This window comes from Atractosteus spatula, chromosome 3 (assembly GCF_055471065.1).
Source record: "Atractosteus spatula isolate fAtrSpa1 chromosome 3, fAtrSpa1.hap1, whole genome shotgun sequence".
Classification (NCBI taxonomy): domain Eukaryota; kingdom Metazoa; phylum Chordata; class Actinopteri; order Semionotiformes; family Lepisosteidae; genus Atractosteus; species Atractosteus spatula.
In genome coordinates, this window is record NC_142708.1 from 10992146 (window position 1) to 11016875 (window position 24730).

At 35.6% G+C, this 24730-nt stretch overlaps 1 protein-coding gene across 1 annotated transcript in view; it reads right to left on the reverse strand.

Annotated features, from left to right (window-relative positions):
* The window catches only part of dcc (DCC netrin 1 receptor), a 369239-nt gene that overhangs the window by 15804 nt on the left and 328705 nt on the right, over positions 1–24730 (reverse strand). Inside the window, exons 23-27 of the mRNA XM_088910726.1 lie at positions 16844–17006; positions 10263–10486; positions 7990–8106; positions 5137–5286; positions 2341–2559 (exon numbers count right to left, since the gene is read on the reverse strand). Coding sequence (XP_088766852.1) covers positions 2341–2559; positions 5137–5286; positions 7990–8106; positions 10263–10486; positions 16844–17006 — 873 coding nt within the window. The remainder of the gene's footprint in view (positions 1–2340; positions 2560–5136; positions 5287–7989; positions 8107–10262; positions 10487–16843; positions 17007–24730) is intronic.

Genomic DNA, 24730 nt, shown 5'->3' on the forward strand with positions numbered 1-24730 from the left:
ATAGGGAGCAGATACCTCATATCACTTTATGCATAGAAATATAATCCTTAAATACATAAATGCGAGGTTGGTTGTTGGGTTCATTTTAAACCATTAAACAATGTGCCTCAAAGTGATAGTGAAACAGGTTATTATCAAGTTTATACTAATCCAGAATCAATTACTGAATTAATGTACAACAGATGACAGAAACTGGGAAATATTGATTTCAGTTCACAGTCCTCTCTTTTACTTGCAATTTCTGACTATATGAAAATGTTCTACTAGTTAGTAGATGTGTCTACTAGAAAACTGAGATGTATTTATTATCTCTGAATTAAAAATCTAGTTTCTTTCTGGTATTTTATTCAATGCACATGGGGTTGTTGTGTTTACTCATGCAGATGCACATTGTGCACTTACACACCACAGAAAGCTTTGAAGAGTAATATTGGGGGTTTATAATTTTCAATTCTGCAGTTCACATGAATTTACAGTATTCTCAAAAAAGATCCTGCGTGATATTTGATTGGAATACAATATCCATACACAGGACAAAGAGACCATAAACACTGGTGACATATTAAAGCAGAAAGAAAACAAAAACATTTGTGACTTGCAACAATTAATGATTGTGCAGAGTCAATAACGTCAAAAAGGATGATTATTAAATACTAATACAAATAATTGGAATCCAATAAATTCTGTGCATGGTTCGTTATACTATTAAAGCAAATTCTGAATTACCAAGGAAGAGAGACAAAATACCATTAACTAATCAGTTATTTAGAAAATCTCATTTAGATGCAACATGTGTGGCTTAAGTAAGTGGAAACAAGCCAGTGGACAATTCAGCACCACAGGATTAACACTGCTTATGACATTTCAAAATGCTTTTGTTAATTGGAAACACAAATGTCAAATTAAATGCATCATTGGTGTTGACACAACTACAATCAGATCTTACTTGGCACTAACTGTGATGAATCCAAAAGGTCTAGTTTAATTGGTAAATGACTTATATAAACATAACATTTACACAGAAATGTAACAAAAGCCAACCATGAGAACAACAACCTTTTAAAAATTAATGACTGTGCAGAGAAGGATTTTATCAGAGCTAAGAATCTTATGGTCTCTTGTTTCTTCTACATTTAAAGCTCCCAATAAAGAAAGGCATTTATTTTAAAAATCCTTAGCATTTCACAGAAACAACCAAGGCAAAAATTATTTGACTTTGTTATCTGAAGTACAGTACATTAGCATTAAGAAAAACAACTTAAAAATAAGCTTATTTTAAATAAAATGCTATTTTATGCAAAAGATGTAATGTCACAACTTCTCATCAGCAAATTGCAAGCACTTTTAAGATACAACACAACATTACTGGGTACTCAGCCCACTCCTGCACATTTTTGTGAAAGGTTACTTTCAAAACTTTCTTTTAATCCTTAAAAATAAATGATTTATGATTATATCTTCTACTTCAACCCTAAACACATTGTATTCCCTTTTCCAAACAAAAAAAATGGTCCTGCAGTTCTCCAAAATATCTAATATGATAGATTTCATAGGAACAAGTAATAGGTTTATTCCATGCTGAAAAAAAGAAGAAAGAAAACAACGTTTCGGCCGTGGAGCCTTCTTCAGGTGTGAGGGTCCGGTGTGAGGTCCTCACACCTGAAGAAGGCTCCACGGCCGAAACGTTGTGTTTTCTTTCTTCTTTTTTTCAGCATGGAATAAACCTATTACCTGTTCCTTTGCAGCCTACGCATGCTGACGCAGATACCCACCTGAACTACTGAAAGATTTCACAAATTTAACTGAAAAAGGTTTAGAAGGAAAATAGAACTATTCAAGTTATTACTTGGAGTTAGCATAAAATCAGAATCTAAGAATAACTTTTTTTTAAATTGCACCAAAAAGCACATTCTGTTCCCTTTCATTTTTCAATCATGATGTCTTTAGGCATCACTTGTTATGCACATTATTACAGTTAACAACCTTTAATGTTGCCTTCCAGAACTGTATAGTCTAGTATAGTATGGGATGGCATGGTATGACATGGTATGGTATCATAGCGAAGAGTAGTACAGTAGCATATATGAGGCATGCAAAAGCAAAAGGCATATGTTTAACAAATTCAAGGCACCTGGACATTCTTTACAGACAATACCTGTTTCAAAACGCGATTACAGTTGTTTTATTTGAAGAGGCCATTAGGGTACCATAAGGCAAGGTAATTTTTAGCAATAATTCAGAGTCTTTCTTGGGATGAAACGGCCAATAAGGAATACATTTTATTTCATCTACTGTGCCATAACCTAGACAGTAGAGGCCCCTGTTTCAAATCAGCCTTACCTGTTTGAGGGAGGAGTGGTGTGTAAGGGACTTTGGGCTCTATGGTGCTCATTGGAGGAGGCAGAAGTGGGTTGGCAAAGCTGCGCAGAGGATGAGTGGGCCGTACGCAAGCAGTGGGGATGGTCCTGCTGGGCACCTCCTCTGAACCTGCATGTTCTGACTGTGTGGGTGCAAGTAGAGTCTGCTGCTGGGAGTGTGGTGCAGAGCCCTCAGCCATTGCTACAAAAAAAAAGGCATTTGTTCACTGTAATTTAAGGGGCAACATAGGGAACCACAGGCCTACAGGTACAGCCTACAGCACAGGATATTATAAATGTAATACTGATTTATTGCACAAGCATTCACCCTCCCTGTGTCAATACTTTGTGGAAGCACCTATGACAACCATCGTTGTCCATTCTTTGCAGACTTGCTCAAGCTTTGTCAAGTTTGTTGGGTATCATTGGAAAGCACCTTTCAAGTCTTGCAACAGATTTTCAATTAGAATCAACTCAAGTGTAGCTTTGGCTTTGTGCTTTGGGTCAGTGTCCTGCTGAAATGTAAATTCAGTTTTCAAATCATTCTAAACAAAGTGGATTCTGCCAATCTGTGGGTTTTCTTCATTAACCAGTTCACAGTCCATGTCTTAGCCCATGTAAGATGGGATGTTTTATCAAACACCTTCAAGAAATAAATTTTGTCGAATTATGAATTATTTGTTGAACAAATACAATTTGTTGAATTTATGGTTCTGTCCACAATGGAAAGTCATCTTGATTGTGAGGTAGGAGAGCAGCCCCAAATCAAGATATAGCCCCCATTATGCTTTATGATCAGGTATGTCTGCTGGAAAGTAGACAATGTTTCTCATTGTGTCCTTAAAGTTAAAGTTTTAACTAGTTTCTCCAGAGAAAAATCTTCCAGTAGTCTTGTGGATCACCCAGGTGCACTTTGGCAAACTTTTATGGACAGCATTTATGTACTGAGAGAGCAAAGCTTTCTTCCTGGCTTTCCTTCCCTGAAAACCACACCCATGAAGAATGTTCTCTGGAGTATTTTCCTGATGGTTGAGGCATGAACACTGACATTATCTGCAGCACCAGAGGCCTCTAGACCCTTTTGATTTTGCTGGGTATTGTCGTCAATTGTCCTGAATATTATCCACTGTCTATCTATCTAATAGTGGTTCGATAGAGCCTCAGATGCTTAGAACTGGTTTTGAAACCCTCTCCTGACTGATGAGCATCATCTACTCTCTTTCTGAGGTCCTCTGAAATCTCTTTTGAGTGTGGCATGATGCGCTTCCACTCACCTGTATAGTGAAGATCAAACTTAGAAAGTTTCTGACCATTACATAAGGCAGGTCTATCCATACTTAGTCCTTGTTTACCTGTTACTAGTTACCCAATTATTTAACCACAAAATTCTAATTATCCCCTTACTTGTGCTTTGTAAACAAGGGCATTGCATATTATTTCAACTCTGCTGATTATTACTACTAGTGATAATAAAGATCATTATTACTAATGATGGTTTTTACTTCATACTCCACAGAAAACATTTTAATGCTGATAAACGTATGTTTTTATACTTATATTGGGGATTCACAGTTTTTTTTTCTCAGAACTGTACATAGAGATAAAGTAATATAATGAGGCAAATACAACAAAATTCAACCTACTTGGGACACTGTTTAAGTTACTGTTATTACTTCTGGAGATAAGCTTAACTTTAAAAAAAGAGAGATAATCAAAACCAAGCAAAAAAAAAACTTCTAATGAAATGGACTTGGTCTGAGTGTATGATGTTTTCATCCATAATTAAGAGGGAAACTCATGGATGTTGAAGGTGCTTCAGGGGTGTTTTAATGAACAATATATGCTGAAAATATTTACAAGTTTGGGAATGCAGTTGCTGTGAGGCACTGTACTAAACTCCAGTCATTAGTTAATCGGTTCAATAAAATGAAAGTGATGCTTTTAACTGTGAGCTTTCATTTTAACTGTAGTCCTATAAAAGAAATGTACAATAATCGGCTGAAACCAAGATCAACAAACCACCTGAACAGCTGTCCCTAAGCCCGATTCAAAGATACAGTATTTGAAATATAAATGACTCAGTAACTTTGTTAGAGTGCGAACCACTCTGTAAATGGTTCCTATTTACATTTCTGTTCATTCATTTTGTTTGTATAAACAATCCAATTGCAATTGCAATTTAAAACTGCAAATGTGTTCAAACCTATGGATAACTGTCTACTCTTGATTTCTTTGAGTGCTTAGATGAATTCCCCCAGGACTGATATGAAACAAGGTAACTCTAATACCTTCTTGATTAATAAACTTGTACCTCAGTACTTTTGTTTCTCTTTGTTATGGACAATACTCAGAGCAATCCTGATTTTCATAATACTCAATAGAAAAACTGCTGAGTACTTATTTTACATTATTTATGTTGCAAAAACCTGCTATCAGAATAATGGATTTCAGATTTCAAAGCATTAAGCACTTTTTTAATATTTCAAAGACAGACACACTGTTTTGTGAATAAAATGGGAACTATGCAATTTAAATGCTAATAATTCTAAACAGCCCCTAGATTACTTAGTATTCTATTGATTAGTTACAAATTGCATTAGCAGCTGATTTTCTTTTAAAAAAACATAGTGCAATTATTTTGTGAACACCTTTACGGATATGACTGTTTATTTTAATATGGAAGATTCGTCCACTAAGTCCACATGCAATGTTCTCTGATGATTTACTGGTTGTCTGGGGGAAAGAAACAGAAAGAACAGGATTCTGTGTTGGTCTTTACCTGATGCAAAGCTGCGTTCAACGGAAAGTGCTGGGAATGGCACAGATCGCAGAGTGAACTGGGGATGGGGGTACCCACAGGTAGGTGAAGGCAGGATCCCTGGGTATTGGGCACTCTCTAAAGTTGGCACTGGTATAGCACTTACAACAGCTATAAAAAAAGGGAAACAAATATATTAAAAGTTAAATAATATGAATACAAAGATGAATTGCAGTACATCACAGATTTTTGCAGACTAAGTTCATAGATTAAGGTGTAGCATAAGTATTTAAAAAGCACACTACCTGGTGTGATATACTGTTGGGATATGCTGTACAGCAACAATTAACAGATCTATTTGTCAACTTCTTGCATGTTGTGGGTCACGTACAAAGATACAATTAAGTTGTGTTACTGTAGATGTCTGATGCCAACCCTATCCTGAACACTTCACCGCCCTTACAGTAAATGGTGCACTTTCACAGGTCGCATTGTTTAGAATTAACACCCTTCTATGGGCAACGTCATTAAGACAGCCCAAGACCGTAAGCTCAAGTGTCATGTGATACACATGCACACTTGTTATAATAACAGAAAAAAAATACACTGCACTAATAAACACCAAGCATTGATTTTACAATTAAGTTAAATATGGAATGTTTGGTTCAGATGGAAAGATCACCAAGCAAGACAGTTTTGCAGGACTAGGCCCTGCGGAGTATATTTATACAGTCATAGTTGCTCAAAATGGAAAAGTGAAGAAGGGAATGGAAGAGTGATTGTGCTTTGACCTTGAAAGCGAAACTTAAAAAAAAACACAAAGAAAACTGCCGAATGGCAGGGGAGCTTGGCTCTTCAAATGCCTGAGGAGTAGAGGGTTGAGATCTGTATCTCCTCTGACTCTGAAATGGTGTCAAACCTAGAATAACTGCTTGAGAAGTTTTTGCTATCAGGCGGAAAAAAGGCTCGGCAGCTTATAATGTATTCTCTCTAAAAAGATTTTATTTAAAAGTTCCATTAACTTTTTTAGTTAGTGGAAGTATTTATTTTGTAGTTTGAGACTGAAAGTTGACTTACAGTAGAATTATTTGAGAAGGTCTGTCACTATTATAGGGGGAAGACTACATCCTCTTTAATGTAAGTTAGCACAGAATTTAAATAAAACCCCATCTAAAAAGACTTACAGCTAATAGTATAATTATTCACAAGCAGCTGAACAAAGAGTTACATAGTGCAATCACAGTACTTGTAGAGTACTGACACTGGACATACAGCATAAATATTAAGTTATACAGATGAGTAATAATTATTGTGTACTAGGGATCTTAAAAATGCATATAGTAATTAGTGCCCCTTAACTTAGACAGCACCAGTATGGCTGCACATACTGTACTGTACTAAATAAAGGGGCTATTGAGGTGTGCAGCTGCATTCATATCTAGATAGGTAACAGTCCCAATTACAGTGAACTTAAAAGTGTTGAAAATTTCCAGATGACCAGCAGACGTGACCTTGTAATATTATGCATATACTGTAAAATTCAGGTTGATATTTATTTAAAATAATATGGTCAGTGTATAAATGAGGAGTATGAATATATCACATTTCCCCTTGAAGAATATATTGTAATTATTATATTTAATTAGGAATAGGTATTGATATTGATATTTATGGTGGTAAAGCCTTAAGGTAGAGATTTCTTCTTAAACTGATCAATTATTGTTTTGTCTGAATGACAGTCAAAGCACTTGTTATTAAAAGCAGCCTTTTCATTTGTGTTCATAAAAATAAAAATGTTTTAATGGGTTTCAGGTTCCTAGCCCTAATACTATAGATGCTCAGCTGAAGACTTTATGGAATTTAATCAAGCCATTATTTTGAAGCATGGTTCACAGATTTGTGAGCTAATTAAAGCTGGCGCTTGAACTGGTCTCAAATTTCATGTCACTCCAATCCACTGCCCAGCAATTACAGTACTCCCTAAAGCTACCTGTTATTCCACAATACAATATCACTTTAAACAAAAATACCAACAACAATATACCAGCCTTGAGTTCATCTTGTTAGAAAATAAATAAGTCAACAAGGAACATTTGACAGACAATTACACATTTGTGTAAACAAACAGGTACACATACAGTATGTGTCCAATGAGTTTGAGACATTTTTTAAAAACCTACAAATAAGAAACGCATAATGTATAACTACATGTAACTTAAGAAACCACATGAGTCTTAACATGTTACATTTTTAATACATTTGATTTGTAAATAGAAATGCAGCAGTATACATACTGTATAAGAGGTTATATGTAAATATTTATTTAATTATATATAGTTTCTTGTTCTGTTAAAGAGATTTAATACAACTGCCTAAACGTGAGATCTTGATCAGGAAAAAGTAGAAAATAGATCATAAGCTAAAGTCAAGAACAAAATGAAGCAAAAATAAAGCATTTTCACTCCTTCAGATATTGAATACAGGAGTCTGTGATGTTTCCTTATAGTGCTATGACCAATGACACTCTGTTCCTTAGATCAAGACTTCTTTCTTAAAGGTGGAAAATACATCAGTTCTTTTAAAATAAACCTTTGTTCCATGACCACTATAATGAATTTAATATATGTGAATGGTAAATAGTCATGCCATAATAAGCAATGAGGTAGTATCACATTTTGAAGCACAAAGTTAATGTTCAAAAATAATAAACTGATTATTATTCACATTCTTGTATAATAGATGTTAATAAAATATGCACATACTGAAAAGCATGCTTTTCTTTTTAGAAAGTAAATGATGGCTCTTTGGTGTTGAATAGGACTGTATCCAAACGGGAATGGGAAGATTGCTGGTCTTCAGTAGTCTGCTACTTACGAGGGTTGTTGGGCTGTGAATCCATGGGAATCATCAACTTGGTACGTGTTGCTCTCCTTGCAGCCAAGGAGCGTTCTAGAGTGGACATGCTGCTTGATGCCTCATCTCCTTCTGCACCTGAAGGGAGAGAACCACAGTCACAAAGCTGACTCAACGCCATTTCTATAAATCCCAACCGTTAAAACAAGGGAACAAGCAATGCAGTAGGTTTAGTCCATGCTTCCATCCAGAGAAGAGAGAAAACACAACGTTTCTGCTGTGAAGCCTTCTTCAGGTGTCTTCAGAAGGCTTCACAGCCGAAACATTGTGTTTCTGAAGACACCTGAAGAAGGCTTCACAGCAGAAACGTTGTGTTTTCTCTCTTCTCTTTTCAGCATGGACTAAACCTACTGTATTACTCGTTCCTTTGCAGACTGCGCATGCTGACACAGCTACCCACCTGAACCATTAAAACAAGCACATGACACGCCTGATAATGTCTAATTACGACCAATGTGTTTGAAACACAGGGTTTTAATTTGAACTCAGCATCAAAGACAACACAGAGGCCTAGTGAAGCTATATTTGGGGACCAGCAGCAAAGTGCTATGTTTTGGGGTGGGGCGTTGATTGAATTCAGGCCACAGTGCTGCTGGTGAGGAATTTAACCCTTACTTCAGATGAAATGTTAACATTTACTTCTGAATACAGTTAAAATGATCAGGAAAAAAAAACATTTTTAAAAGACTTTGAAATGCTGTATCTACAGTGTGTACATTTTAAAGAAACAAAAGGAGGCAGGATATATATACTGTACAGTAAATGAATTGAAAAAAAAATGGACAGAGGTTCCAAATATTTGCATTCTAGAGAACAATTTTAAATGGTTATAATCCTACATATCTGCCTGTCATTTTGATGGTAAAACACACTTGCTCTTCCTGAAGGTAATATATATAAAACATGAAAATATATACATGTATAGTACAGTACTCGTGTTCAAAAAAGAAAAAAAAACTTATAACAACAGTGTGCTAATCTGTACACATAACTAGGACTGTAGTAAATACTGTACAGTAGAATTTTGTTTTCTTTACTGTACAGTATGTGATTGACGTAATTTGTTATTTTCAGGAAATGTGAGTGCCTATGAAATTACAGACACTTAGTATATAGTCAAAACAAATTGAAATTGCCTTACAGAAGGTATTTTTATGGAAAACAATAAATATTAAATAAATAAATCATATTAAATCATTTGAAGATCCTAACAAGAAAGTGAAGGTATTTCTTGCTACTGTAGGTATGAATGAACCTTTTTAATATTTTATTTTTCAAAATGAAGTATTTTCACATATAAATTGTGATTACTTAAAGGCTTCTAAAGTTCCCACTAGTGAGACCACTATAATAATATATTTTCATTAAAAGTACAGTGGAAGACATCTGTAAGAATATTAAGGATGAACACCACAGTGACAGTAAGTAATTGCAACTCATGCTATTTCTAGTTTTATAATTATGTTATAATGCTAAATAATGTATACAGTATATGGTATTATATACACACTGGTGTTATTTATTTGACAGATGCTGAAAGGGGAGACTTGCACTTTCTTGCTCAAATAGTAAAATATTTGATCATGATATCTCTGGTTCTGTTTTATTGCTTTGTAAACAGTACTTCAACAAGGAATTTATATTAAAGCACATCTCAAAAAAAAGTCCATCCATACTATCAATCCATTTCTGACGAATCCTATTCTGAGCTCAGTAAATTCATTTACTCTAGTGTACCCCATTGCATTAGATTCAATATAAAACCAATAGTTGCTTGTAACTTTTCCTAAAGTCAAAATTAAAAAGCAGAATGTCCTAATTTATAATACCGTATGTATGTGTAAATTCTACTTTATGGTAGTTACATTAAAAAAAAACAACTATTTGCTACACTACCTGATACCTTTAAACCTTTACAGGTTGATACACTGTTAACAGAAACACATTCTTTTAATTATGTATTATTTAAAATCTTTTTGTTGTCTTTGCTGCCCTTTCCCAAAATGAGTATAAAACTTTGACATGCTACCATTCTAGTCTCTATTAATGGATACTGTATGTCAATGGAATTGCAAATAACGGTTTCATAATAATAGGTTTAGAGATAGAAATTTTCATAGGGAAAAACCAAGAGCCCATCAGAAGGTTTCTTTTAATTTGTAGAATTATAGTAACAGGGGTGTGAAGGTTACAGACCTAGGTCTTCGGAGACTGCGTGTGAGGGCCTGTCATACCTGAGTGGCTGCTCTTGCTTCCCATCTGGCTCTCTGATTGGCTGTGGCTGATGGGTGTGATATCTTCGCAGCCCTGCATGGGTGAATCTCGACCTGCAGGGGCAGAGCCTGAGGGCTTCTCGATATTTTTCAGCTCCATCTCTTCATGGTGGATCCACAAGTCTGGGGGCCTCAGATCCTTCTGACTGCCTTTCCTTTTTCCCGTGCTATGGGTGGCACGTTTCCTAGGGGAAGACATTTTGTTGTTTTACTCTGTTATGTGTAAGAAACAAACACATTTCAATCCAAATGCTCAGACTCACACCTGTATTTGAAGGGAATGATCTTCTCCCTGAACTCTGTTTCTGGATTTTAGACCTCCAAATCTCATTTTCAAGTCTAGTCTGATATGAATCTATGCTACTGCATATCATAAAAAGAACATTTTATCCATTAATTCTGGTTTATGATCATGAAGAGTTTAAAAACTTGTACGGCACTTACACTTTGCAAACTTCATAGGCCAGTGGACCTGGTTATTTATTATTACAACACTGAGACGAAAAATGCTTTTGTTACAAATAGCACCTTGAAGTTAAAGAACTTTCAGAACAAGCTGCATCTTTTAACCTTGACAGTGTCAATGGATTACTCTAGCATACCCATAACTCATACTAAATAAGGGAAAAGCTTTACAGTTGCCTGACATGTGTTTATGGTCAAACCATTTCATCTTGTTTTTTTTCTTCCCCAGCTCTGCAGACATCTCTAAATCACAAATTGAGCTCAACTGAGCAATGTCTGAGGAAATAATGTCTTTTCTAATTCATTAATGATATGCTTGAAGACACTAATCCTTTTCTTCATTTGTCATGGTGTCATTGTTTCCATAATTACATGCTTCTATATTCCAGGGTCTCTGTGTTTCTCAAGGGTGTTTCTCATATCCCCCTGTCGTCCTTCCTTGGAAATAAAGTCACTAGGAATTATTACGTTCACATAACAAAAACATGCTCTCACCTTCCCCTAGGCTGTACATAGAGCATTTAATCTTACAGATAAACTCCCATCATAATTTGACAATGAAAATACAACATATGCAGTTGAGACTCTTTTCCATTTTCTCAATAAAAATTGACACAGACACTTCTTTATTACATTTACAAATACAGGAAAGTACAAAATACGACTACTAAATAACACTGGTTAGTTTTCTTTTCATATTGTGATCTGTCAATTATTTTTTAGTTTGTCTTACTGATATGGTTCTCCACCACTACAAGGGACATGTAAATGCAGTATCAGGCAGTCACACAGTGAATCCACTCCTTCTCATACTGTAGAGACTAAGTTGGCCAAATTTAAGCATTGGGTGGAGAATACATGAAGCTCTCATTGATAACTTCACTTGCACAGAAACACAGGTTTTGGTGAAGCTTAATAAAACATGCATAATCAGGCTGAAAGTCTTTTAAAAAACGTCACTTCCAACACTGAAAAAAGTATTATTGGGGTTTCTACTGTATGTCCAATAAAGTACAATACATGCAAAACAGCATAAAAAACCTACAGGTTGTGAGTGATTTAAAAATACACACAATTTCTTCCAAAAACACTGGTTTGCTGACTGATTTTCTCTACCTTTATGAAACATTCTGCAACAAATTGAAGGGTAGAGAAACCATAATTAAATAACTTGGAGCCAAGGATAAATAAACTTTGAATTATGACTCCAATGTAAACAAATTTAAAAACGACTCCAATAAAAGAAAAAAAATAAACACAGAATTTTAAAGGAATTGATATATAAAAAACTTTATGTATACTGTATATGGTAATGTACATAAATCATTTAGGATGTGAACTCACAGGAATATACAGTATAATGTACAGTGTTGAATACTTTTAACCCATGATTCAGTGCTCAAGTGCTCTTTTATAATTAAACAATACAAAAAATCTTGATCAAAGCTTGATCAAATAAATGAATAAAAAAATAAATGTTTTTTATGATTTTCATCAACCTCACCTTAGTCCTTCATTCACGCTTAAGAAATTTTAGAGAACAGAGAACTAAATAAAAATTGGGAATAACAATACTATACAGTATGTACAGACCTGTATCATCACAGGTCTAAAAAATAGTCACTTAATGACAGGGCAACATATAAATCAAAATCCTGACAATACTTTAAATCCTGACAAAAATATGATTGAGACTACTGTGCAACGATAACAAATGAAAAGTGTTGTGTATGTGACCACAGTATGAAAGAATCAAATGTTATACAGTATGTACTGTATGTTAAACTTCTAGCTTTTTTTTTACTGGACTTTCTATAAACAAAGAAAATTCCAGTATATGAGGCTTTGCACTTGCTATGCTTATTTATCGCATTCTGTGATTTGTGGGTTTTTTTTTGTACAATTAGGCACTGTTGGATGTACTGTATGGATGGGTAGATACTGTAGGTGTGTAAAAACAATAACTGAAATTAATTTTTCCATTTAAATGTTATGTTGTGATTTAGAAGATTTTAAAAGTGGTCTATTTGGAGAGAGAAAATAGCACTTTGAAAGGGGACCTATAAACTTTCAAGTCAGTTTAATGAAATACTGGTTCTAACACCATCACAACACAAAATTACAGCGGATGTTGGTTCTTCTGGAATAGATCTTCAGATAAACTGACACATTGACACAGAGTTCATTCGTTGTCATGAGGTCAAGGTTGTACCTATAATTGTTTGTATAAAAATGTTTTTCAGTATTGTTTCAACATTATTGTTTAACATTAATGTCTCCACAATTGAAAAAAATACAGAACTTTGTCCATTATAAATACAAAACTCATGAAAGACAACATAGCAGTTTATGAAATTAATTAGAGATTTTTTAGCTGGAGTTAGATGAAGCTGAATGGATTTTGCACCAATCCCCCCCAAAACTGAAAGTTGTCCTGTTATAGTGCCAATTTAAATCACAGTGTGAACTGGCAGTTCAACTGCAGCGTGATACTATTAGCATGATAAATTATTCAAACTACAGAGTTAAAAAACTGACAGGCAATGTGTTTGAAGTAATTATCTCACATTCTGTCAAGTGTGGCCTTTTCCTTTGGTAGTTTGTAAAGGAGACACCTAAGAGGAAGTTGTTTTTGTAACAGTGCCTTCTCTGGTGAGAGTTATATGATACTGCTAATGAGGACACGACCCATCGGGAGGTCCAGACTCTAAATGTGAACAACACATCCATTCCCATAGGATAAGACTGACAAACTGTTAAAAACTCATTCCAAGCTGGCACCTCCACATGCAGCGCACAACTGTTGTCACATCTATCCCCCCTCTCTCAAATGTCTACAGGCGATATTGAAAAAAAAAAATGTATAAAAAAGAAACCTGCAGAGGTTTATTGTAGCTGATTAAATGCAAGCAAGCCCTTAGACACTAGAAATCAGAATCTAAATCTTCACAGAGAGCAGCATGTAACATACTGAAAGATTCCCCCCTCCTCCCCAATATATCTTAGACACAATTAACCATTAGTGTTACAATTTATGTACGTTATGAACATCAATTTACTCAAAGCCTCGAGCCAGAGAGAACAGCTTAGTTTGGTTGACAAGAAACCAGGCTTGCCATTTATCAGTCTTTAATTCACACTGATCCAAATCTTCAAAATCTTCATCACAACAACCTAAGGTAAATTATACACGAGCAGCCAGTAGCATGTAGTGCTACTCTGGCTAATCTATCACATTTACTATCAAATTTAAGTGGCTGACTGCCAGGTGTTCCTCATCTTTAATACCGTTTGTTCCTCCCTGCACATTCATAAAGCTGAAAGTCTAGCTTTATACTACAACATACAGATGTCAAGCTTAATGGTTTAAATTTCAGTTGAAAATCACTGAAGAAATGACATAAAGTCTACATAAAGAAGGAAAGTGAAAGCAGGAGGAGAAGAATGTAAAATGTCTAAAACTTCAGCATGGCAGTCTATATGTATGCTAAAGTGCAGGAATAAAGCTGATCTAGATATGATACTGTATGTGCTGCATCAATGTGAAAAGGGAACTTGAACTTAAGGAGCACAAAACCATGACATAATGGATAATCTGCTACCTAGAAAAGAGTGCAGATGCTCCTGAATCAGATCCTGTAATGAAAAACCATTAGAGACACACACCAGGTGACAGATTGAGACGAAAATACTGAATTTTCAGTGTAAAGACTTAAGGGTTTGCCAGTAAAATGCTGGTGCCAATAAACAGTTGAGCTGCATAGGGATTAAAGATCAGCTTGGGCTCTGAACAGAACTAAATTTTTGTGTCTGGAATTGTCAATTAATGTAGATGCTAGCAACACGAAGGACAAATGGACTCCTCTTGTTAGCAGCCTTTCTTATGTTAAAATTGGTATGTTACTGTAATCTGAACAACTGAATAGATACCACAGTTTACTTCATTACTACATATTAGGCTCACTAAAAAATACTGAACTCCACTTCTACCCTTATTAAAATGATTTGATTGAATAATTCATCCATTGAGTAGAACAAATCTGTGTTAAAATGAATTGAGATTTAATGTAACTTATTACTACAAAAACCCTTTGAATTCAATAATAAAAGTATCTCAAATGAATGAGGCTTTGCTTCTGTAAATGGTCACTTAGCCACCTATTACTATACTGTATTTTAATATTCTAAGATTTGTATGAACTGACAAGATGTGCTCTGTGTTGAGTTCACATAATGTTACAATGCATTTAGACTATACAATTCTAATTTTCTCTTGTCTGGCAAGGCGCATGGTTGCAGTATCACTTACTGTAAATCCGTGATATTCACTCCTGGCCTTGGAGGGCCTTGGAGACTACTATATTTTATGGGTAAATTATAATCCTCAGTGAATAAAGACCTGGAAGCAGTAATTGTAATTAAAACCAATTTAGTGAAAATTTCATTCCAATCAAGTCATTAAGACTCCAGAATACGATTAAAACCAAAAGACATGGTGGCACTCCAGGACAAAGAGTGAATATCATTGACTTTAATGCTTTGTTGCAAACTCCATGGGGGATTTTAGATATGATATTTAATAGCTTCCATTTTGCCAGTGCTACACAGGCTAACGTGGGCATTTTATCCCATCTCAGCCTTTGAACTCTGTAATACTATCAAATGCGCCATGAGCTCAAGGTGATATCCCTAAGCAGTTTCCTCCATGCCCAGTTTCTCTGTTTAGAGGAACAACCTGATGTAGGCAATGTCTGGATGGTAAGACATGCTTTAACCTATCAGTGATCGACTGATCATTAAGTTCATAGTGAAATTCTTTGTCTTTGATCCTCATACAGCATTTGCCTTTCTGCATCTTAATACGTCATGTGTTTTGAAAACTTGGTCCTTCACGGTTGAATCTTTGGTTCAGATTCATTACCTGATGGAGGGACCTTACAAATGTGTGTATTTATTCTAAATTCATGTGTACCACTATTACTGCACCCAGCGAGATGTCAATCTATTGATTGTGTGTTTCGCCAAAGTAACGTTGTGCACCTGTAATAATTTCGGTTTGCTAACATACAGTGTAGAGGGTGAATACGTGTGCAATCAACACATTTTTTTGTAGTTTTTGCTGATATTTCTTTTTTTTAAAAAATGTTCAATTTTAGCAATCGAGGTCTGATTAAAATATTTACTGAAAGGAGAATATGTACACATCATTTGGAAGGCACAAATAGTTGTTTAGGCCAGTTCATGTACAAGGTGATTTAGTAGAAATCTGTCAAGAAGAAACTTAAATGTAAAAAATAGTCTTTAAAGGTGTATTGTTCTGAAACCCATCTATACCTTCATCCATTCTCTAACCACTTCATCCAATTTAGGGTCATGGAGGTGTCAGAGCTTAACCCAGCAAGCAAGACAGGATACACTCTGAACAGCATGCCAGTTCATCATAGTATCCTTAAACCCAATTTTGAAATTGCACTTAATTGTATTTTGTTATTAAAAATACAGAGAAAATTGTTGGAGCAAAACTCTTTGAAAACAGCAAATACAGTGTTTCACACTGGCTGTTTACAGGCTGTATTATTTTCTTATTACAATCAAGGTTTACATTGACAGCTGTATTTCGGCTATTGTTTTTTTATTTACCTCACAAAAAAATAGTTAAGATCATATCCCCGGTCAATATTACATTTAAAAAAATGGTTTATTTTGTACTGTGAGATATTACAAAGAGTCCTGGGATTTTTTTGGTTCTGAGTCTGCTTAATAGGACACAAATGGCAATGAGCGATCAGCAATTTCACTATTTCACAGCTGGCATAAATTACCATGTGTTCCACACTTGCAAGTGAGCTGGAAACAATTAACAGGCACTTGACTCAGAAGAAAAAAACCTTTTCCAAACATATACTATACTTCATTTCTATTTAAGACTGTTGTCCCTTCTGCACTACTGTAAGGAGCATACAACATACAATAGAAGCCCTACAGTATGTAAAGTGGGTCGGAGTAAAAATGTTTGAATTTCCTATTAATCAGCAAGGGCATTGTGGAAGCTGTACAACAGTCCCCCTGCTACTTACTTCCTTTGTTGTGCTGAGGAGCGACGTGTGCAAATCACAGCCACGATGACAACAACAACCACAGTCACGGCACCAACAGAGACCACGATTATCACCAGCAGGTTACTGTTCTTCTGTGGGGTCACGCTGCCATGGGAAGGGTGAATCTGACCAATGGGAGGCTCTGAAAACCAGAACATAAAACAGACTTTCAGACTGCAGAAGTGATTAAGTAAACACTAGTTACTGTACATGCCATATCATAAAACCTAAACCTGGAGTTTCTTCAGTGACAAACAGCACCAAGAAGAACACAGGTTGACAAAAGTCTCCAATATATAAATAGAAGTTTGCTTTAGAAGATTTAGTCTGTTTGCAATAATTCTAAACAGGAAGTTGCGCAGATGTAAAAAAAAAACGATGTAAGACAAATATAATCATTTAAACGTGAATACAATTAGTAGAAGGTTTATGGAATTTCCACAGATTCAATCTAGATACTAGCATACTATATCAAAGAATTTCATCAAAAGAAGCGGTCCTCAATGTTTGGCCCATTGAAATAACAAAAAAGGGAAAAATTTTAATCAAACTCTTCAGCAAACTGGTAAAGAATTATTTCATTTAATTTGCTATGATTATTTTTTTATTTTCTTATTTCTAATTTTAATTATAATACATTGTTTGCGAACTATAATTTATAGAAAATAGAACATTTTCATTTTCTGTGGAAGATTATCTTTAGTACATTAGAATGTTACTAATGGGGTCTGAAATGTGCTGCTATCCCAATCTCCACATCAGCAGCAACTGATGTGCATTACCAGCACTGAGAGTATGTTCCTATGACCTGACAATAGCTGTAACTAAATGTAATATGAGATTGGTACTGTATATGCCTCTAAATTGTAATCATAACTGTAAATGTACAGTTATATAAACAAATTTTATATAAACACTAAACTAACGTTGTGCAAAAGGTTTGGGCATTTTACTTTGTTTTACTTAACTTTTTTATGCCGCTAACATACTGACTGATTTGCTTTTTTTGTTTTAGTATAGAATGAAGCCTTTAAGCTTCATGGATCTGCGGTGAGGAACATCTGACAACGAGCCAACCAGTTTTGATTGATAATCAAGATTAGGTACTACAGTACAGTACGTCATTTTGGCTGCTTGTGTATAGCATTTGTATTTGATCAAGTTTTGGAAGATTCAGATCAATGTGAATTATAGACTGCTAAATAAGAAGCAATCTCAGTTCATTAATCTTCTTTTGCAAGGCTCTGTATATTATAACTATCATATATTGTACTAAAAGTACCATTTAATTTAGTAATAACAAATTATGGATTTAAAAAGCACATTTTGCTTTTAATGTCAGAAACAATTATGCAGCCCACAACTGCAATGGATAAAATGCTTGCTATATGGCAACACAACCCTTACGGCAATCAGACAAACTCGTGCAAATAAGGTTTTATGAAGCAATACAGAATTTTGTATTGCATCATTGGCCTTGGGCTCCATCCTTCAAGGAATGCCTGCTTTCTGAAAACCCGGTGAAGCTTAACCGCCTGACCGGCAGCAATTCCTGGTAGCAGTTTATTGCCACTCTCCTTCAGTGAGCAGAGCTAAGAAAATAGATGAAAGCAGGGGAGGAAGAGGTGAACCAGAAACACTCAGCAAGATTAATTGCTTAGAGGTAGCTTTAAATATCCCTTCCTTACCACTCATTTGATGCATTTGTTCTTTAATTAGCAAATGTGTGTTAGCTACTCATTCTGATGACGTACAGTATGTGCTACAGGGGAAGAATCAGCATATTCTTCAGTGTTCTGTGTTGTACTGTATGTAGGGGGATAGAGAAATTAGAATCCTGCCGGAACCATAGTTTTTCTTAATTTTTGCCATGAACAGCTTTTTGTGAACAGTAAATGTTCCACTCAGAAAACACTACAATGGTAGTAGCATAATTGCATTCCATTAGTTGGTGTGCATTTTATATATTAAAAGAAAAGGGGAGCATTCTTTCAGCAATACTGCAGAATTTATGCGGATGAACTGAATTTCAGGCAACAAAGACACCTTTAATTTAAAGTGTTCATAGAAAAAGAAGAATATGCTATCTGCTATGCTACTGTATGCTATGCTATCTATCTTTGATTAATGTTGAGTAAATGTTAAAGACAAGACTGTTATTTGTCCTCAGATGCCATGACATTAATAAGACAAAGGATATAGCAAAAACAAACAAGCAATATTGTCCTCAACATTGAGTCTGGGTCTTATTTTCCATGCTTAATATCCTGTGCCTATGACAACTCATGCTCACGAGTCTAAGATTTTAGAATCCTTTGTTTCAGAAATACCAATTATACTCTAATTTATATCCTAAATAACTTAGTTACGTAATACTATAGAATGATAAAACCATATGGTAAGGATTCCACAAAATGACATATGTAAATTGTCTACAGCCATTTACAGTAATACAGAAATAATACATACTGTATCCAAGACCTTAGCTGTGTAAAGTTTATTTCACACTACATTCAAGAAAATACAGTAACTATAACTCCATAACTTTCCTCTTTGAGTACGTGCCCTTAATAGAAGCCCCCTTCCTCGAATGTCATGGATGCATTTACATTAGAATTCGCTTCAGAGCTGTGAGCGAAGAAGCTGCTGAGTTCAGCTGCCAGACTGCCAAAGAGGTCAAGATGTCATGTTTGGGAACTCAACGAAGAGGTAATGACACCCCTGCCCCTAAGAAAAGAACATCCTTTGTAAAACTGCTAACCGCAAGAGTTGGAATGGTATAAATACCCAGAACTGATCCATTATTTATTGCATTGTTGAACAAGGCAGTGGATATGCTAGCTTTGCATTTTGAGGTATACATAAAGGTGACAGCTTCCAAACATCAGGAAGTTCCCTGTGAGGATATAACATGTAAAATAATGACTGAAATAATGATTCTCAGTTTTTTTGTTTTGGTCATCAGTATTGCTCTTTCCGTCTTATTCCTGAAGTACTATCCATGGCCGTGTGGCATTACTGGATTGTACTGTAGCTGTATAACGTGAAGCTGATGATTATGCATCATGCAATGTTGAATCCATTTATCCTGTCAGTTCAGCAGCTCTTTAAGAAAATGACAGGTTGACTGGTGCACTTCTCACTACCTCACACAATCACACACACAACCACCAACACTTTTTCAGCAAGCAATTTATATCCAGTAGACATATCCCTTTTGGTACCTTTAAAGTATAACTAATAACTCTTAAATTAAAAACTAGTGGATAATGCAATATGAAAAACAAAATCTCTGCTATATTCAAATTTATAGCAGTTGAGCATACAAAACCTTGGGGAAAATTTAAAAGAAGAAGAAAATGCTTACACTATCATACATTTGGGTAATCAGCATACTGATGAGAAAAATATAGCCAAGAAAAATTAAACTTGTTAACTTGTGACTTTTAAATATCTAACTATACTTATCGAGTCTTTGAAAATGTTATTGGTGTATGTATTCAGTATAATACATTTTCATTTGGTTAACACCAACTACGACCTGTGTTAGGAACATATTGAGAGAAAATATTGAGTAGGGATACAATACAGTATATTGTACAGGGATACAACATAGCATGAAAACAATGCATTTAATTGAATTTGGTATAGGCAAACAATTTAATGCCATGAGTCCTACAGTACTATTACTAATGGCAAGGGCAAGCATGCAGTGGATGGAGAGTGTCTGACATTTTTTGTCTATTTTGCCTTATAATTTCATAAGGATATCAGGACTGAAAATAAAAATGGATCCTGACTAGTTACGTGTTCAGATCCATGATCATTTCGTAAGCATGCTCTACAGTAATCTTCACGAATTGGGAGAACAAATATTCAAGCACAGCCTTGTCTGTGAATGTCTGCCCACAAAATCTTTCAAAATGCATAGGCAGCCACTGACAAGAACATAAGCTTAGATTAGATAACCTGATATCCATATGAATTAATTCAGGATTCAACAGGTGAATGATAGGAGCCACAGCTGGACCTTACTTGAGTAAAAGAGAATGCTTCCAGTTACACAGAGTAACACACCTAGTGAAGCCCAAGGCTCTTCTGCTAGTGGAATTGTATCGACACTCCCAAACACCATACTGTACATCAGGTTCTTATACTTTGCATTTTGCATAAAATCCTTTTTTCCCACAAATTGAATTTGTTCTTGAGACAGTGATAGCGATACATTCACACATGTGGAGACAAGGACTGATTATCTGTAGACTGTCATCATCCTCCATTCAATTCCCCTCCCTCTACCTTTTTTAGATCTGGCAGTTTGTTAGCAAGAAAACCTTCAGAGAATTAGAGAAATAATGATGTTCTACCTGGTATGCTAGCTGATGTGAAAGCTTTTTGTGCTCGATTGAATCTTGTGCCATACTCTGAGCTTGTGCCAGTGTTTGCAGAGCACAAAGACAATTTGTGTTTGGTCTTGACAGTCTTGGAAAACTACCAGAGGGATGAACTTTTTAATTACAGGGAAAGTTTTGCTCGGGTGTCTATATTTGGAAAATCATAACATGACTATTGTGAGGGTGGCTTTCTATAAAGTCATTATGCAGCTAATTCATTGTTGCTTACAAATCCCAATGCTTCCATTCCCTTGTCCGGGGCAAACCTACAGGTACTTTCTTATATGACACGACTTGAATTATGTGTTTTCTGTAATATTTTCTCAAATGTTTTTTAAACTATTTAAAAAAAAGGTGCTAATGAATATTCATATTAACAAACAAATAGAAGATGTTCATTTGAAAAACAAATTACTAACATTTTCAGTAATTCGTTTTCGGTATTAGTTTCCTGAAGTATTAATTCAGAGACTTGCTTTATACATTCCCCAGATAAAGTCCTAGAATGCTTCTCCAATGCAAAGTTTATTCAATTTCAAATAAAATGTCTTTGTATTTAATCTAATTTTGTGTATAAATTGTTCTGCACTGGTCATATCTCCTCAGTCTGACATTGGACAGGGAGACACCCTGGGCCTGGAGCAGCTGACTTCTGCACTGGAATTCGCCATCTGTTCTGTATGGGAGATGAGTGCAACCAGTGGTGGATATGTTTCTGGTAGCCTCAGCCTGTAAGATGAGCTGAATGGCCTCCTCTCATTTGTAATGTATCTTATGTTTCCTGAGTATTGGTTTGAATACAAGCTACCTTGCATAAAGATAGAAGAAGTGGTTATTCTGGTTATATAAAGCTTAACCACAGGAACTTACAGTATTCTTCTTCCAATCAATGTACTATACTGTATCTACTCTATACTGTATAGTGTACATAATAAAACTTCCCAGGATATCCCAAAGAATTCCAGAAGGCTTCATAGGAGGGTCTCCACTTCATCCTCCACAGAAGTGGAGCACCACTTGGGTGAAGCAAACTACGCAGCAGCTTAGATGGCGAAATTATTTCACTGATGAAATTAAGGGGAAATTAAGGGAAATTTTGAGATTTGTGCAAACCTCAGGTGGGATTTAACCTGCTCTCATTAACAGTGCTAATTGATTCTTCAGTGAGTCAGGTAAGCCTAAACATTTAGTGCACTGAAATTCAAGTAGGTAGCTGCATCAGCACACAGCCTCCAAAGGAACAAGTAAAGGTTTATTCCATGCTGAAAAGAGAAGAAAAACACGTTTTGGCCGTGTGGGAAGAAGGTGAAGGTGTGTTCAGTTCACTGATATGCCTGAAAATTGTGAATATTTTGCAATTTCCTAGCATGCAATGTGGGAGGTTGCTATAATTATAACATTTCAGAAACGTTTAAGTATCAGATTGGGATTTTGTATTTTGCTTATCGTGACTGCATTTGAATTATCGGCACAGGTAGGACTGTTAAGTAAAATGCATTTTGTCTTAATTGGGCAATTTTAGAAACCACAGTTAGCACCAGAACTTTATTACCTTACCTGAGAGGACAAAGGAAGACAGAGGTCAGTGTTAATCAAAATAAATTAAAGATTAATTTACCATACATGATTTCATTTATTAAAAGAAAAAAAAAATACTTTTCATTTTAATATGTTCCAACTTCATTTTAAAAAAAGAGAGATGCGTGTCTTGGCAGACAACAAAACAGGAGGTTTTGATCAAAGCTCATTCAGTTTTTACAAGATAATATCCAGACGCTGGCTTTAATTCTTTCTAATCTGTGCAGGGGCTTGAGTTTGGCTGCAGGGGAGCAGTGGAGCAGTAAATTAAAGCCGAACTGCTTCTTTCTTTATAGGCATTTACTTCTCTGTCATCAAAAAGAGAGAGAGAGAAAATGATTAAGTATGTAGAGACAGCTGGCAATAAAAAGCACATTTCTCGTCTTAAGACACAATGTAAATCAGCAACAAGTCCAACGGCCTCTACTCAGACCCATAGAAGGGGACAGGTCTTTCCTCATTTTGAAATCCTTCCAAAATCATAAATATGAAACAGAATAAGCTGTGTGCTAATCTCTTTATGTTTTATTGCATTTGGTACAAATACGTGGAAAGGATGGGCATCCTGGAGTGGATTATTCACTATATGGTGAAGAAAATCCTAGCAGCAGTGTCCACATAACCCTCTTAGGACCTCTGCACGACTGAGCTCTGATTCCCAGCTAATGCCCTCTGGGAATGTTCTGGAATCCAGAAAACTATTTTGATGACAGTGAACATTGGGTCAGTCTTCAAATTATTGTATTTCTGTCATGTGAAGACACAAAGCTTTTAAGTAATTATATCCCCTCCGTGACAATGGGCTTGCAAATGTTCAGTGTATACAACTACCTATTAAGAACAGGATACATATGCTGTATATACAGTACTTGAATATTGAATATTGTAATGGACACGCCCTTAAGAGTGATGAGGACGAAGGAAGTGAGCCTCATCTTTGCTATTGGATCTTTACCTATCTGGGATGAGGTAATGTGCTTGTATAGAAGCTGAAGGTTTCTTTAAAAAGGTTCAATTCTCTGTCAGACCTGCTTACACCAGGAACCTATAAGATTAGATATAAGAGTATAAGAGAAAAAGATAGTGGCTTCCTTGGAAACCTGGGGGTGTCCTCTGGTTGCAGCACAGGGTTGTGTTGCAGCAAAGGAGGGGGTGGGGTTGTGTAACAGATACAGTATATCTCTAAGGGCAATGGGGGCTTCAGTGAGTGAGATTCCAGGTCTGGATTTTCAGCAATAAAGTAATGCTCTTGCCTTGGAAATCAGTGACCAGGGTTTGATTCCTAGTCAGACCAGCTCACTCCCGGAGCATTACAACACATACTGTACATGTATTTCAATTAATCACTTAGCACTATTTCCAGAAGTACATATCAATATATCCTTCTTCATATTTAGACCTGTACAGTAGGTGTCTGTGTGTCTATCCACTTATCGAACCAAATAGGTCAGACTTTCTTGTTTTACTTAGATTAAAAATCATAGAGAAATCCCCATTATTATTTAAAAAACAATTTCTGAATATATACAATGTAAATATTACATACAGTACATAAAATGTACATTTATTTGATGAATCACCCCTGCCTCCATGCCAGATTTCCTTCTGTTTAACCTGCTACAGAGGTCCCGACACATTCTTGGTGCAGAGTGTCTAAGCAGTCTTCAGCAGAAGTTAATTGATTTCTTTCTTTTTGGTGAGCTACTAAATCTTATAGTCTTAAAGTTATGTGGAGGGCGTTTTCTTAAAGCACATATTTGTTTTGTTTAAAAGTAGGCAATATTTTTATTTCAGTGATTCCTGCAGCCCTCCAAGTATCACCTCAACAGGACGCCAAACCTTCAGTGTTTTCTGCATCGATCTGCAGCTTTATGCCAACCCCCAGTTAAAAAAA